This window comes from Eumetopias jubatus, unplaced genomic scaffold, assembly GCF_037043125.1.
Source record: "Eumetopias jubatus isolate StellerSeaLion01/CBP00866 unplaced genomic scaffold, mEumJub1_p1.0 scaffold_9, whole genome shotgun sequence".
Taxonomy (NCBI): domain Eukaryota; kingdom Metazoa; phylum Chordata; class Mammalia; order Carnivora; family Otariidae; genus Eumetopias; species Eumetopias jubatus.
Window position 1 is genome coordinate 115,052,242 of NW_028274815.1, and position 14,030 is coordinate 115,066,271.

General features: G+C 51.9%; 1 protein-coding gene across 9 annotated transcripts in view; it reads left to right on the forward strand.

Moving 5' to 3' along the window:
* Positions 1-14,030, forward strand: part of EFCAB8 (EF-hand calcium binding domain 8) — a 67,335-nt gene that overhangs the window by 13,919 nt on the left and 39,386 nt on the right. For 8 of the 9 annotated variants that reach the window (XM_028118623.2, XM_088026749.1, XM_028118621.2 and 5 more), the window contains 5 exons: positions 6,361-6,479; positions 7,829-7,932; positions 10,272-10,407; positions 13,570-13,675; positions 13,894-13,978. In XM_028118623.2, the coding sequence (XP_027974424.1) occupies positions 6,361-6,479; positions 7,829-7,932; positions 10,272-10,407; positions 13,570-13,675; positions 13,894-13,978 (550 nt within the window). Of the gene's footprint in view, positions 1-6,360; positions 6,480-7,828; positions 8,073-10,271; positions 10,408-13,569; positions 13,676-13,893; positions 13,979-14,030 lie in introns of those variants that run through there. The other variant, XM_028118629.2, reaches the window with a different exon arrangement.

Sequence of the window (14,030 nt, forward strand, 5' to 3'; positions counted from 1 at the left end):
AGAAGCTCAGAAGCGATGTGGTCACTTCCCCTTTTGGTATGCAGTGGCAGCCTGTCGTCCATGCTGTTCTACGCCTCGTTTTCTTCCCTTCAGCTTTATTGAGCTATAATTGACAAGTAAATTTGTAGCATATTTGAAGCATACACCATGCTGATTTGATATCCATATACATCGAGAAAGGATCCGCACAATTGTCTACTCCTGCTTTTAAGAAAAATAATTTTATCAAGTTTTCCCTTTTGCTTTTTACCTAATACGTCTTGACATCTTTTCATGTCAATGTAAAAAGAGTTTCCTCATTAAAAAAAAAAGAAAAAGAAAAAGAAAAAAAAAACTGGCCAGGTTTTAAATGGAGGAAAGGAAAATTCACCTTTCGTTGATACAGGGTAAAGGAAAGCAGGTTCATTTTTCTCTTTCAAAAGTCTTTTAAAGAGGTGGGTCATGGGGGCGCCTGAGTGGTGGAGTTGGTTAAACATTCAGCTCTTGATTTCGGCTCAGGTCATGATCTCAGGGTTGTGGGATAGAGCCCCACATCGGGCTCTGCGCTCAGCCAGATTCTCCCTCTCAGTCTGCTCCTCCTGCTTGTGCTCTTTCTCTCTCTCTCTGTCTAAAATCAGTCAATCAATCAATCAATCAGTCATGAATATGGGTTCCATAGCATTTCTTGGGAACCCTGACCTGACCATCAGTGCCTGTCTCGGAGGGAAAAGGGGAGATGCCAGGGTTCTCCTGTCTATTCTACAAGTTCCTTTTCGGGGCCTTAGTTTTTTTATTTGTTGATTGGAGGTCTTTGAGGAGGGTTCATGGTTCTTTGTGTTTTTTTTTTTTAAAGATTTTATTTTTAAGTCATCTCCACATCCAACATGGGGCTCTTACAACCCGGAGATCAAGCATGTTCCATCGTCTGAGCCAGCCAGGCGCCCTGAGGGTCTCTGGTTCTTATTTATTTATTTATTTATTTATTTATTTATTTGAGAGCGCAAAAGAGCACAGGGGGGCAGGGGCAGATGGAGAGGGAGAGAAGCAGTCCTAAGCAGACTCTGCGCTGAGTGCGGAGCTGGACGCGGGGTTCGATCTCCCGACTCTGAGATCACGACCTGAGCTGAAACCAAGAGTTGGACGCTCCACCAACTATGCCATCCAGGTGCCCCTGGGTCTGTGGTTTGTAGGGGGGATGCCCGTGCCTCTCCTGGGAGGTCTTAAAAGTGTCTGTGTGCCCCTGGCCCCCGCCTCCGGGGCCTGCCTGGGGGCGCTTGCCCCCCCAGGGGATCAAGGGAGAGCCACCGAGCTGGGGGTCCTGCAGCCCCAAGCCTGTGAGCCAGTGTGGCACCGACCTTCCGCACAGGTGCTCCCGAGGGGACATGTGGGGTGCACATGCCGAGTGTGCTCCCACTTTCGCCAGCTGACGTTTCATCAAGCACTGCCGGGCAGGGTAAGAATCAGCCTTGGTACAGAGCTTCATGGGTTACCCAGCCCTCTCTGTCAGATTTGATTCTGTTGTTATGATGCCCTGTGGCTTTGTGACTTTACGTAGAAGGGGCCAGACACTAATGACAGGCCCAAATGCAGTGACCCGGGTGCCCTGACATGGAAACTGTGCTCTGTGGGCACCCCACATTGCGTGTAGCACTTAAGATCCAAAGTAAATGAAAGAAGGCCCCTTCTGGGAGAGCCAGGGGCATGACCATGCAGTGCTTGTGCTTGGTGACTGTGCCCTAGGAGTGCAAGCACTGTGGGACACACACATACCCCTCCACCCCTCCTCCCCAAATGGCAGAGAGGAGGCTAGGAAACATTTTCTTCTTAAATATTTTAAATATTGCATTTATTTAAAAATGCTTATAGGGGCGCCTGGGTGGCTCAGTTGGCTAAGCGACTACCTTCGGCTTGGGTCATGATCCTGGAGTCCCGGGATAGAGTCCCACATCTGGCTCCCTGCTCAGCGGGGAGTCTGCCTCTCCCCCCTCTCATGTGCTCTCTCTCTCTCTCTCTCATTCTCACTCTCTCAAATAAATAAATAAAATCTTTAAAAAAATTAAAAAATAAAAAATGCTTATAAGTATATAAAAAAAATAGATACAAACAGTCCATAATCCTACATTTTAGCTTTACAAAGAAAGAGAAAGGTGAAGTGGGAGTTTCCCAGGAAAAAGGGGGGGGGGCAGAGGAAAGGTGCAGGGGTGTTGGGTGCTGGGAGGAGAAGGGGTGTCCTGGGACAAGGCTGGGAGGGAGGCAGCCACAGAGGACGTGGGTGCACTCGGGCCAGGAGGGGCCCTGAGCCCCAGCAGCGGGTCTGACAGGGAGGTGACATATCTAGAGCTGCTGGAGAAAGGTAAGTGTCTTGGCCAGGAGGGGATTGGCTCCTCACGTGACCGCCCTGCAGAGGGTAGTGGACATTATAATGGAGATGAGGGAAGGCTTCCGGTTTCATTCTTTTTTTTTTTTTTTTAAGATTTTTATTTATTTATTGAGAGAGAGAGAATGGTAGAGAGAGAGCATGAGAGGGAAGAAGGTCAGAGGGAGAAGCAGACTCACTGCTGAGCAGGGAGCCTGATGTGGGACTCGATCCCAGGACTCCAGGATCATGACCTGAGCCGAAGGCAGTCGCTTAACCAACTGAGCCACCCAGGCACCCCAGGCTTCAGGTTTCAAATCCTCCCAGTGCCATTGTGTGTTCTTGGGCAAACCCCGAACCTCTCCGTGCCTCTTGTGTCCTCATCTGTAAGATGGGGAGAATGACAGTACCTGTCTTCTAGGACCACAGGATTTTTTTTTTTTTAAGATTTTATTTATTTATTTGACACAGAGCATGCACAAGCAGCGGGAGTGGAAGGCAGAGGCAGAGGCAGAGGCAGAAGCAGGCTCCCCGCTGAGCAGGAAGCGAGTATGGGATCATGACCTGAGCCAAAGGCAGACTTAAGCTTAACTGCTTAACCGACTGAGCCACCCTGTCCTAGAAGACAGGTACTGTCATTCTCCCCATCTTACAGATGAGGACACAAGAGGCACGGAGAGGTTCGGGGTTTGCCCAAGAACACACAATGGCACTGGGAGCCACCCAGGTGCCCCTGGACCACAGGATTCTTGTGAGGTTTCAGGAGGGAGGGCACTGGAAACCCCCCTCAGGTCTTCAGCCTGGCTGGAGGTGATGCCATTAGCAGAGATGGCGAACACAGGAAAGGCCAACATATAGTGGAATAAAGATAATAAACCAGGGCGTCTCAGTCGGTTAAGTGTCTGCCTTTGGCTCAGATCATGATCCCCGGGGGCTCCCTGCTCAGCGGGGAGCCTGCTTCTCCCTCTCCCTCTGCCTGCCACTTCCCCTGCTTGTGCTCTCTCTCTCTCAAATAAATAAATAAAATCTTTTTTAAAAAAAGATAATAAACTGGATTTTAAGCATGCTGAGTTGAAGGGACCAGGGGAACACTTGGGAACAGTCAGAGACAAGGGAGACATGTTCTCTCCTGAGATGCAGAGATGGGTGAATAGGTGAGGTCACTCAAGGAGAGTGTCAGAAAAGCAAGGGGACAGTGATGAGAAGAGCTGAGGCACATGCTGAATGACAGGGCAGGGCAGGCAACGGAGCCTGGAGGAGACCAGAGTGACCAGTGGGGTCGCTGCTTGAAGGCAGGAGGCCTTGAAGGCAAGGAAGGGCACCATCAGGTGTGGGCCGAGGTCTCTGGTGGCTGAGGAGAGTGGGTGGGCACATGTCAGGGAGAGAGTGGGTGGGCACATGTCAGGGAGTGGTGGGCAGAGGGGGTGTCCAGTGCTGGGTGCTGGAGGGCACGTGCCGGCAGGGTGCAGGCAGAAGAGAGGAGGATGGGAATGAGGCTGGACCTCCTGGGAAAGGGCCCAGGACCACCCAGGCTGGGGAGTGTTGGCTGTCAGAACACCCCCCTTGTCTTCTGAGCTGGAAGGGGTGACAGTCACAGGTTGTGAGATCGAGCCCCACACTGGGCTCTGTGCTGGGTGTGGAGCCTGTCTAAGAACCTGTCTCTTCCTCTCCCTCTGCATACCCCCTCTCCCGCTCAGGTTTCCCCTCTCTCTCTCTCTTAAAAAAAAAAAAAAAAAAAAAAAAAAGTAGCGCTGGTTAAGCTCAGAGGTGCTGGGAAAGGCGGTTAGAGTTCGCCCTGAGTGCAATTCAGAAGTAAAATAATATGCATCTTTACACTGAGGTATCATTTACTTCCCACAAAATGCACAGGTTTTGGGGTCCAGCTCACAGCATCTTTCACCTGCATACATTCATGTAACCAGCACCCAGATCAAGTTATAGAACATTTCCTGTCCCCCAGAAAGTGTCCTCCTGCCTGATCCTGGTGGTGACCCCCTCCCTAAGGAAGTGATATTTTCACATGTAGGTTTTTGAGTGATTAATTAACCATTTGGCTTGAGGTGGGTGAGGGGGGAAGGGGGCCCTGCCTGGACCCCACAGTGTATGTTTCCTTTCCCAAATACCTTTGTGTCTATTCTCTTTTCTTGTTTTCAAAAAAGTGTTTGGTGAACCGTTGATGAGAAGTGTATTGACCTAACATGGTGCTGAACAATCACAGGCTTCTTAGACACCTGTGTAAGGAGCAGGTTGTTTCCTCTAGTGCTCTCCCTCTCCAGAGGGCTTTGTTCGTTCAACGCTGCACAAAGGCTCTTTGGCTCTTGGCCCCCTCCTAAAGGGAAGGCTCCGTGTCATGGACTGACATCCAACTCATACATGGAAGGACCAGGTTGCCGGGAGCAGCCTCGGGTGCCACCCCGTGACCTTGAGTGCATGACCTCACCTCTGTGCCCCACGGTTTCCTCACGAGTCCCTCTCATTAACTGGTCAGTGGGAACACAGAGAAGCACCCGATATCATCGCGTCCACATCCTAGTGCCAACAGCAGTACTCGGGGAACAAGCGTGTGCCGTGTGCCAAGGACCCAGTCATGGACGGCACAGGCTCACCCTGCACTTGCAGAGCTCACGGGCTAGAGCAGGGAGGCGGAAGGTCAGGGGCGACAGTGGAGCTGGGTGTCGGGGGTAGGAGGCCTCCCTAGATAGTCCCTAGGGAAGGCCTCCCTGTGGAGGGGACCAGATGGTGCAAAGGCCTTGAGGTGGGAGTATGCTCGGCGGTGTGAGAAACAGCGTGGGGACATTATGGCTGGAACCGGGAACGAAGTGGGGGATGGCAGTGGGAGGTGAGGTCTTAGCAGAGCCAGAAAATATGCAGCCTTCGGACTGTGGCGAGGAGTCCAGATATTTGGAGGGGACTTTAGAAGCACTTTTTATAGACTGTGATTATAAAAAACAAAAAAAAAATCCAGTTGGGGATATTGGCCCATCGACAGACAGATTCCCTTATAGTCACAAAACCCAGCATGGGGAGAGTATTTTATCCCTGCCCTCTGCTGTTCTCCCCTCCCCAACTTTCCCTCCAGCCAAAGTTAACCTTTTAATTGCCTTTATTTTTAAAATTTTTTTTAAAATTTTATTTATTTGAGAGAGTGAGAGCGAGAGAGCGAGCCCAAGTGGGCAGAGGGAGGGGCCGAGGGTGAGGGAGAAGCAGGCTCCCTTCCTGCTGAGCAGGAAGCCTGATGCGGGACTTGATCCCAGGACCCTGGGATCATGACCCGAGCTGAGGGCAGACACTTAACTGACTGAGTCACCCAGGTGCCCCTTAACTGCCTTTATTTTATTTTTTATTTTTTTTTAAAGATTTTATTTATTTGAGAAAGAGAGAATGAGAGATAGAGAGCACGAGAGGGAAGAGGGTCAGAGGGAGAAGCAGACTCCCCGCTGAGCAGGGAGCCCGATGTGGGACTCGATCCCGGGACTCCAGGATCATGACCTGAGCTGAAGGCAGTCCCTTAACCAACTGAGCCACCCGGGTGCCCCCCTTAACTGCCTTTAAAAGACACACTTCACCTCTCTCTTTGTATATTTGAATTAATTTATGTCTCTTTGTTGCCATTATTAGTTTTCTTTCCCTTTTTTCCTTTCTTTTTTTCTTTCTTTTCTTTTCTTTCTTTCTGTCTTCTCTCTTTCTCTCACTCTCTTTTTTTTTTTCCTGAGTTTTCATCAGTTTTCTTTGTCTCAATGCCTGGTCCTGTCTTATTTGTTCAGAAATGATAACTGATCTTTTTCAGTAGCCCCTCACCCAGCAGTGCTGTGGGGCCAACACAGGGCTCCGGCGTGGAAGGTGTGCAGCCAGTATTTGTGGGCTGATTGAATCCGAACAGATAGATGAGATTCAAGGGACAAACCAGCAAACATGATTCTCTGGGTGCCCTCCCTCAGCGCCCAGACACCCAAGAACACCGTGGCTGCTGATGGGGCCCAGTGACTTGCTATGACGTGGATGATGTTCTTTCTTCTCTTTTGAAGCCCTGGACATGAATGCTTTCATTAAGGCCATGAGGAAGATTCTGAGCAATATGTCAGATGAGATGCTGGAGGCGCTGTTTCTGAAGGTGGACACAGACTGTACTGGCTCCGTCACCTGGGTGAGGAGGGTGCCCCTGCTGCCTCAGGTAGCTGGAGGGACACTGAAGGGTCCAGGCGTGGTGGATCTGTAGGGCACGTGGAGGGCTGAAGATGGGGAAGTGGTTAAGGCATCAGAAAGCCACCTGTGGATTCTGGGGTGCTTGTTGGGTAGAGGGAACCCTCCTGAGACTTCTGTGAGCAGGGCTTACTGCAGCTCATTCTTCTCCTGGGAGTTAGGAGAGTGTATGACAAATGTCAGTGACCTGGCAGTAAGGATACCGCCCACCAGCCCCCCATTCAGTCCCAGCAGGTGCCACAACCATCTCATGGCCCTTTCTGGCCACTTAGCCAACAGGCAGGCCTGTGGCTTTTCCATCCAAAAATGCCAGGGTTTTAGAGCAGATTTTTTCCCTGATTCTGTATGTTCTGTGATGAGCAGGCGTACCATTCAAGAATATGGAATACAGAAAGATACAGAAAAGTACAACAAAATAGTCTGATGTATTGACATAGCAATGCCCACATGATTATTAGCCTTTATACCGGCGTTGTGCTAAGCACTTTATGTATTATTTTACTTAAATTTCACAGGAATCCTACAGGGTAGGTCTTGTTATTTACCTTAATTTGACAGATTGGGAAACTGAGGCATGAAGAAGTTAAGAAACTTGCCCAGAGTGACAGAGCTAGTTAGCAGCTGAACTAGTCTTCAGACCTGGGGAGTTTGCCGCAGGAGCCCGGGTGTTAACTATTCTGACATTCCTCTCCTCGGCTTAGGCATACATACTATTTTGTTTTTTCTTTCATTTCTCTTAATATTCTACAATAAACATGTTTCCAGAATTCTCTGCTATCTACACAATGATTTAATAACTCCCTCTTTCTTTATAAAGAAATGGTTCGTATGGTGGCCTGTTTTGGCCTTTATGAGGCATCAGTAGATTCTAGAGTTGCCCTCTGGCCTGGCTTCTGGGTCTTCCCCTGCTGTTAACTTGTTATATGAGCTGGGACAACTCATCTCTACTTTTATGGACCTCAGTCTTATTACCCATAAAGTGAGGGTGAACAAAGAGATTCAAACAAGATGCCGGATGTGGCGATGATGTGCAGATGTGTTTAGCATCACGGAAACGCATGAAGGAGGGGGGTGCTGCTATATGTCCTTGGGATCCCAGATCCCAGAACAGCTCAGGGGCTGGGCTCCTCCCCTTGGCCAGCTCCAGGAAGCAGCAGCCAGAGAGCCAGAGAGCCCCTTGGAAGGGGCTGGGAAGCATGGGGGAGGCACCGGAAGCCAGGCATTGGCCCCCAAAGCCCAGTGCTCTGATAGCTCGGCCAACGCTGTCCTGCCTCGTGTTTCTTCCCGAGGCAGCAGAAGTATGTGGATTACATGATGCGGGAGTTGCAGAGAAGGGAGAGGATGAAAACAAGCCAGTACCGCCTGCGCTTCCACCTTCCCATGAGGATCGTCCCCCTGTAAGCAGCCTCTCCCTGGACTGAAGGGGTGTGTGGGAACGAGGAGCGAGCGCTGCTCCCTGAGTCTGCCAGCCACTCTTTGTGGGGCCATCAAGGCTCCTTTCAGCCCCTCGACCCTGTAGGCGAGCCTGAGCATTGAGGTGGGTGACGTGTTCCCACTTTACAGACAAGGAAACAGAGGTTTGGGGAGGTCAAATGAGAATGGTGGGGTTGCTGTTTTGGACCCTCCCTGCAGCATCACCGTTTCTCCTGCTTCCTCCCACCGCTAGTGCTGAGTGGGCCTGGGGCTTTTATCCACAGGGCACAGATGGCTCACATGGCGGGGAGTAAAAGCCATCACGGGAAGCTGCTCCTGGAGGCCACACCAGGCCTCGGGAACGGGCCACTGATCACTCCTGGAGCATGTGGCTCTGTCCCTGCCTTGACCCCCTCCTGACCCTGCCTGTTTGCTCCCCCTCGTGGCTCCTCAGCACCGTGCCATCTGGACCTTCACCTCATCTTTCTGTGCCATGGCCCTGTCTGCTCCCGCGCCTCTGAACTCCCTAAGAACAAGGAACCCTCCAGTGGATCTGGCCAATGGCCCAGGCCTCTTTCCAGAGTTCCTTTCCCGGAGACCACCTGGGGGTTTGCGCACCTCCTGCCCAGTGCAGGTAGCTGGGGCCAGGGAGCCAGGTCCTCTGGTCCAACACTTGGTGACTGGCATTTGTGGCCTGGTTAGGAGGTGCTGTGGCTGGATCTGTTCTCGGGACCACCTCCAGAGCAGGCTATGGGAAAGACGGTGAACCAGAAGTAGTCTCTGCCCCAGAACACCTGGAGATTCAGAGAGATGGTGTAATGAAAACCAGGAAAGGGCAACTAAAACAATTTTGGTCAAGATTCAGTTGAGGAATAGTCAATAAATATGAACGATGAAGGATTTTATAACCATACATGATGACCTGATGTGGCCAAGCCTTCATGCGTCTTTCTATTTCCTTGGGACGTTTAGATTCCCAAGGGTGCTTAAAGGGCCAGAACCAAAAACGTTAAGAAGCCTGTCGCTATTTTCCCCTATTTATTTGCTCAACCTTCAAACCCAGAGAGCATTTCCAGCTTGGCAGAGAAAATAGCCAAGTACTATTTAACTACCTTCATGAACGGGTCATCTTAAAATTTGGCTCCCCATTCCTGAGTCTGGGTCAAGATCACTGAATGCCCCCTCTGGGATGCCTCCGCAGTCTGGCAGGCGGAGGTGCTGGCCCTGTGGCGTAACACCTCCTGAGGGCTCCACTCACTTCTCATGGCTTCTCACCTGTTGTGTCGACCCCTCAGAGTCCCGTGGCCCTGAAGCGACAGGTGGCCCTGGGAATGATGCTTGAGGGCAGACCGGGCAGCGCTGCAGGCCGTGGGGGGCGGGGGAGAGAGAGGAGCCGTGTCCAGACACACCATCACCCTCTCTCCTGCTGAGACTGTTTCGGACGTGGAATTTCACAGGCTTGTGGGTTAGCCCTCAGCCACAGGTCACATGGTGTCCACAGTGAGATTTGCAGAGGACCCCAGCTGGAGTAGGGATGGAGCTGCTGAGGTTCTAATTTGAGCTCTGCCTGTAGCCAGGACATAACTCTAGGCAAATGCTTATCCCTGGGTCCCTGTGAGGTGAGTTAACATCCCCTGCTCCGCCAGGGCCTGGAGGTGTGGGAACGTCAGGTGGGAGAGTGTGTGCTGTGCCATGTCTAGAAGTCAAAATGGTGCTCCCGTTAGCAGCCAGCCCGCCAGCTTAGCCAGCTTGGGGCAGGAAAGAAGGCATCACTGTAGCCTGCTGGGAAGTCCTGCAAGGCCAGGCCTGCCGTGGGAGCCCTTTGCTGGGCTCAGGACCTGGCCTTGGAGATGAGGAGTCAGGTACACGGGGTTCTGTTGGATACACTGTCCCTTGTCTACTTTTATCGCGTGCTTGGGTTATACTCCCTTTCTCTACCCCGAGTTGCCAGAATCTCTTATTATGAAGGTTTCAGTGGCAAGCCCCCCTCCACTCGCCTCCTGTAAACCATTTTTCTCATAAAAGAAGTTTTGCAAAAGATCTCTGTTCTCTGCCTCCTCTGACCCTGTCCCATCCTGAGGAAGCTGATTGGCTGTGTGATAGGAGAAGCTACTGCTTGTGGAGCCCTGTCTCATACCAGCGGCCTTCTTGGGTCTCTCTTTCGGCCACCGCTGATAATGGTAGAAACCCGCCTGGCAGAGTCACACGTCGCGCGAGCGTGCGCACCTGCGAAGGGAGCTCCCCTTGCTTGCTCTCTCCTTCCTCCTCTGTGCTCTTCATTCTGTTTTTGTTTGAGTCCTCTCTCCTCCATCACCTTCCACAGGAACCATGGCTGTGAGATTGTGAAGGTGCAGTTTTTAACCCAGCGATTCAAGAAGACGGGACATCTCCTGACTGTCACCAAGGATGGGATCTTGCAGATCTGGTCTGAGGCCTTCTCGCTGCTTAACTCCTTTAGGGTGAGGGAGGCCCACCCGTGGAGACACATGGGGTGGTCGGGGAGGCTTTGCCTTTGTACCTCGGTAGTGAAGGTGACCCGGACCCAGAGTAAGCTCAGTCTTGGGTTCATGGTCACTGTGGTCACTGCTCCCAGGGTCAGGTTCTGGCTTCACTGTGGGACTGGGACCCTCATGTTCCACTTCTGTAAGCAGGATGACATCTGGGTGTTTGGATGTCCAACAGTTTTTACACCCAGTTTTTCCAAACAGAATGTCACTGTAGCCCTCCCTGGCCACCAGGCTTACTTCTGGGCCCCATTTCAGTAAGTGGTATCATCACCCACCAAGGTTCCTGTGTTAGAGATCAGCCCCCTCTCCTTTCCCTGTCACAACCACTCCATCACCAGGTGCTGCTGATTCAAATCCTTCACCTGGACCGGGCAGGAAATCACAGTGGTTGTGAGAGTGGGCTCTGGAGCCCACCTTAGAACCTGACACTACCACCTTCCAGCTCTGTGACCTTGGACAGTATATAGGTCTCAGTTTCCTCATCTGTCACATGGGGTCACTGTAACCCCCTCAGGCTTCTGGGAGGATTTAATGACATAATAATACCCATAAGGTACTCAGAGTAGGACAAGGCCTCCAGTGAGTGCCGGACAAATATAAGCTGACATCATCATTGTCTTTGTGCTGTTGGCTCCTGGCCAAGTGCAGTAAGTGGGAAAACACTCAGGAAGACTGGCTGTGCACTTAGTGTCACCAGGCCAGGCCAGAATCGTCCAGCACATGAGGAAGGCACAGCTCCCCAGAGAAGGAAGGCTTCCTGAGAAGGCTACCAGCAGCAGGAAGGGTTTCAGAAGCCTGTGAAACAGCAGTGTTTCATAGATGCATCAGGGGGAGTCCCCTGGGGCCGGAGGGTTCTGGCTCATCCCCTCTCGGTTGCCTAGGGAGACAGCTCAGGTCTGTGGAGGTCCAGTGACTCTCTTGGGTGTACTTGGTAGCCCAGGACCAAGGGGGACTCACACCCGAGTTCCTGAGGCTAGGGTTTCTGGCACCCTCCCCCCTCTTTTTCTCTGTGTGTTTATTTTGGTGGGAAGAGGGCACTTTATAGCCTGAGCTAAATAATGTTGGTTATGGCTGCTACTTGATCACCTCAGCACCCCTCAGAGGCCAAGTCTGGGAGGGTTGAGGAGGACAGAGGGAGGCTCACCGGAAGGCCCAACATTCCTCTTTGAGGGGCTGCTTGGGCAAGTAGATATTGGCAAGAGTGATCCACCAAGCACTGTCCATGAACACCCACTGCATGCCGTGGTCATGCAGATGGAAAATACTGGAGTCTGCGGGGAGAGGCCTGGGCTTCACTTCACAGCTGTGTAGCCTTGGACGAGTCACTGAAACTCCCTAGGGTGGCCCTGGGCCTCTGGGAGGAACATGGAGGTGATGGGCATTACAGTCCCCGCTACTGTGTGTAGGTGGCCAAGGGGCCTGGCCCATTGTCCTCACTGCCCAGCTGCCAGCACCAGCTTCTGTGCTCTTGGTGTGTCTGCGTTCTGATGCAATGGTCCCCTCCCTGCCCCAGCCTTTGCTGGCCCTTCCGCATCGCCACCTAGAAGAGCTGCCTGAAAGCCCCCTTCCCTTCTGTTTCATGTGGCACTCCTCCCTGCTTCCTTCAGTTCCCAGTCTGTGGCCTTATTCGGGGAGTAAAATACAAGTTTCTTAGCTGGTCACCCTGAACTCCTCTCCCATCCTCCCATTCCCCGAGCCTCCTCTTTCCCTGGACACCAAAGTCCATTCCTGCTGACATGCCTTTTGTGTGGCATCCCCCACCTGGAGCCTGGAGTGCCCACTCAAATTCCGTCTGCAGGGGTGTTACGTGAGGCTGGCAGGGGAGCGCGGAAAGGCACCTCACACCCTGGCAGGACGATTTCTTGTTCAGAAGCTGCTTGAACCAGGTGACACCCACAGATGGTAAACAAGATTCAGACAAAACAAGCAAAAATGAATACAATGTTCTGTGTCTATTATATCTCAATTAAACTGGCGGGGAGGAAAGAGACAGGCAGAAGGGCAGTTCGTGGGAAGTCAGTCTCCCTCTCCCAGACCCTAATTCTCTCCTGGGAGGTAACTTCTATGACCAGTTTTGGGGTGCTCTTCCGTGGTTAGACTGTACGCACATCCCCCACCCCTTTCTTTTTAAATATACACATGGTAGCACGTGATAGTGCTGCTTTCTACCTTGCCTTCTCATTGCATAATAGATCCTGGTGACTCCTCTCTGTGGCAGGTGCACACCTCCCTCGTTTGTAAAGTCCGAGTGGTGCTGCGGTTTGGGTTTATATCTGCGCTCCTCTGCAGGCAGCCTGTGGCTTGTTGCTATCACAGCAATATAGCAGGGCCCACCCTCGCACGCACTTCTCTGTGAGCAGGTGGGAACACATCCATAGATGTGGCTTGGAAGTAGATCCCAGGATTACAAACCATGCATATTTAAAACTGATGAGTGGGGCGCCTGGGTGGCTCAGTCGGTTAACTGTCTTGACTTCAGCTCAGGTCATGATCTCAGGGTCCTGGGATCAGGCCCCTGTGTCAGGTGGGTTCCACGCCCAGTGGGGAGTCTGCTTCTCCCTCTGCAAGCCCCTCTCCTACTTGTGCTCTCTCTCTCTCAAATAAATAAATAAAATCTTTAAAAAAGTACTTAAGGGGCGCCTGGGTAGCTCAGTCATTAAGCGTCTGCCTTCGGCTCAGGTCATGATTCCAGGTCCTGGGATCGAGCCCCGCATCGGGCTCCCTGCTCCGCGGGAAGCCTGCTTCTCCCTCTCCCACTCCCCCTGCTTGTGTTCCCTCTCTCGCTGTGTCTCTCTCTGTCAAATAAATAAATAAAATCTTTAAAAAAAAAAAAGTACTTAAAACTTTAATGAGCATGTCAAATGGCTCTAAAAAGGGGTTGTGAGGAGGGGTGTTCCTTAAGCCCATTTTACAGATGTGAAAACTGAGACTCAGAGAGGTCAGGGAACTTCAAAGGCCCTATCAGTAGTTGGTGGGAACACTGGGCTCCATACCAGGTCTATGGCTGGCTCCAGGGCCTTGGGTGGCAGGAGAGGGCTCATGGGATCCTGTGCTCCTGGTGTGCTCTGCTGGGCAAACCTCCCCAGCCCAGATCTCTGCTCTTCCTCTGGCCAGCTTAACCAGATCCAGCAGGTCTATAACCTGCAGATGTGGGTCATCGACATGGTGTGTCTCTATAACATGAACCTGATTGCAGTTGCATCTACTGACCAGAAGATAGGTGAGTCCCTGACAGCTCCCCAGGCCTGCTCTCGGCCATTGGAGGGCATGCATTTACACTTGGAGAGACCTGTCACCAAGCCAGCTGTGGGCATGGGTTAGAGTCCTCTGGGGGTGCTGCAGGCTGGTAAGCAGATGCTGCGTGTTGTCACCAGACCCCCAAGGCCTGGGACGTGGGCTTGGGTTCCATGCATGTCTCCCCATCTCTATCTTCCCCAGAGTTCTTTGACATTAGCAACCGTAACTGTGCCCGGGCCTTCACCTTCATTGATCTGGACAGCTGTGTCCTGGCCATGGACTACTGGTGAGTCTCAGGGAGATTGGCACACAGCCTTGGTGGCCACATCACTCAGCAG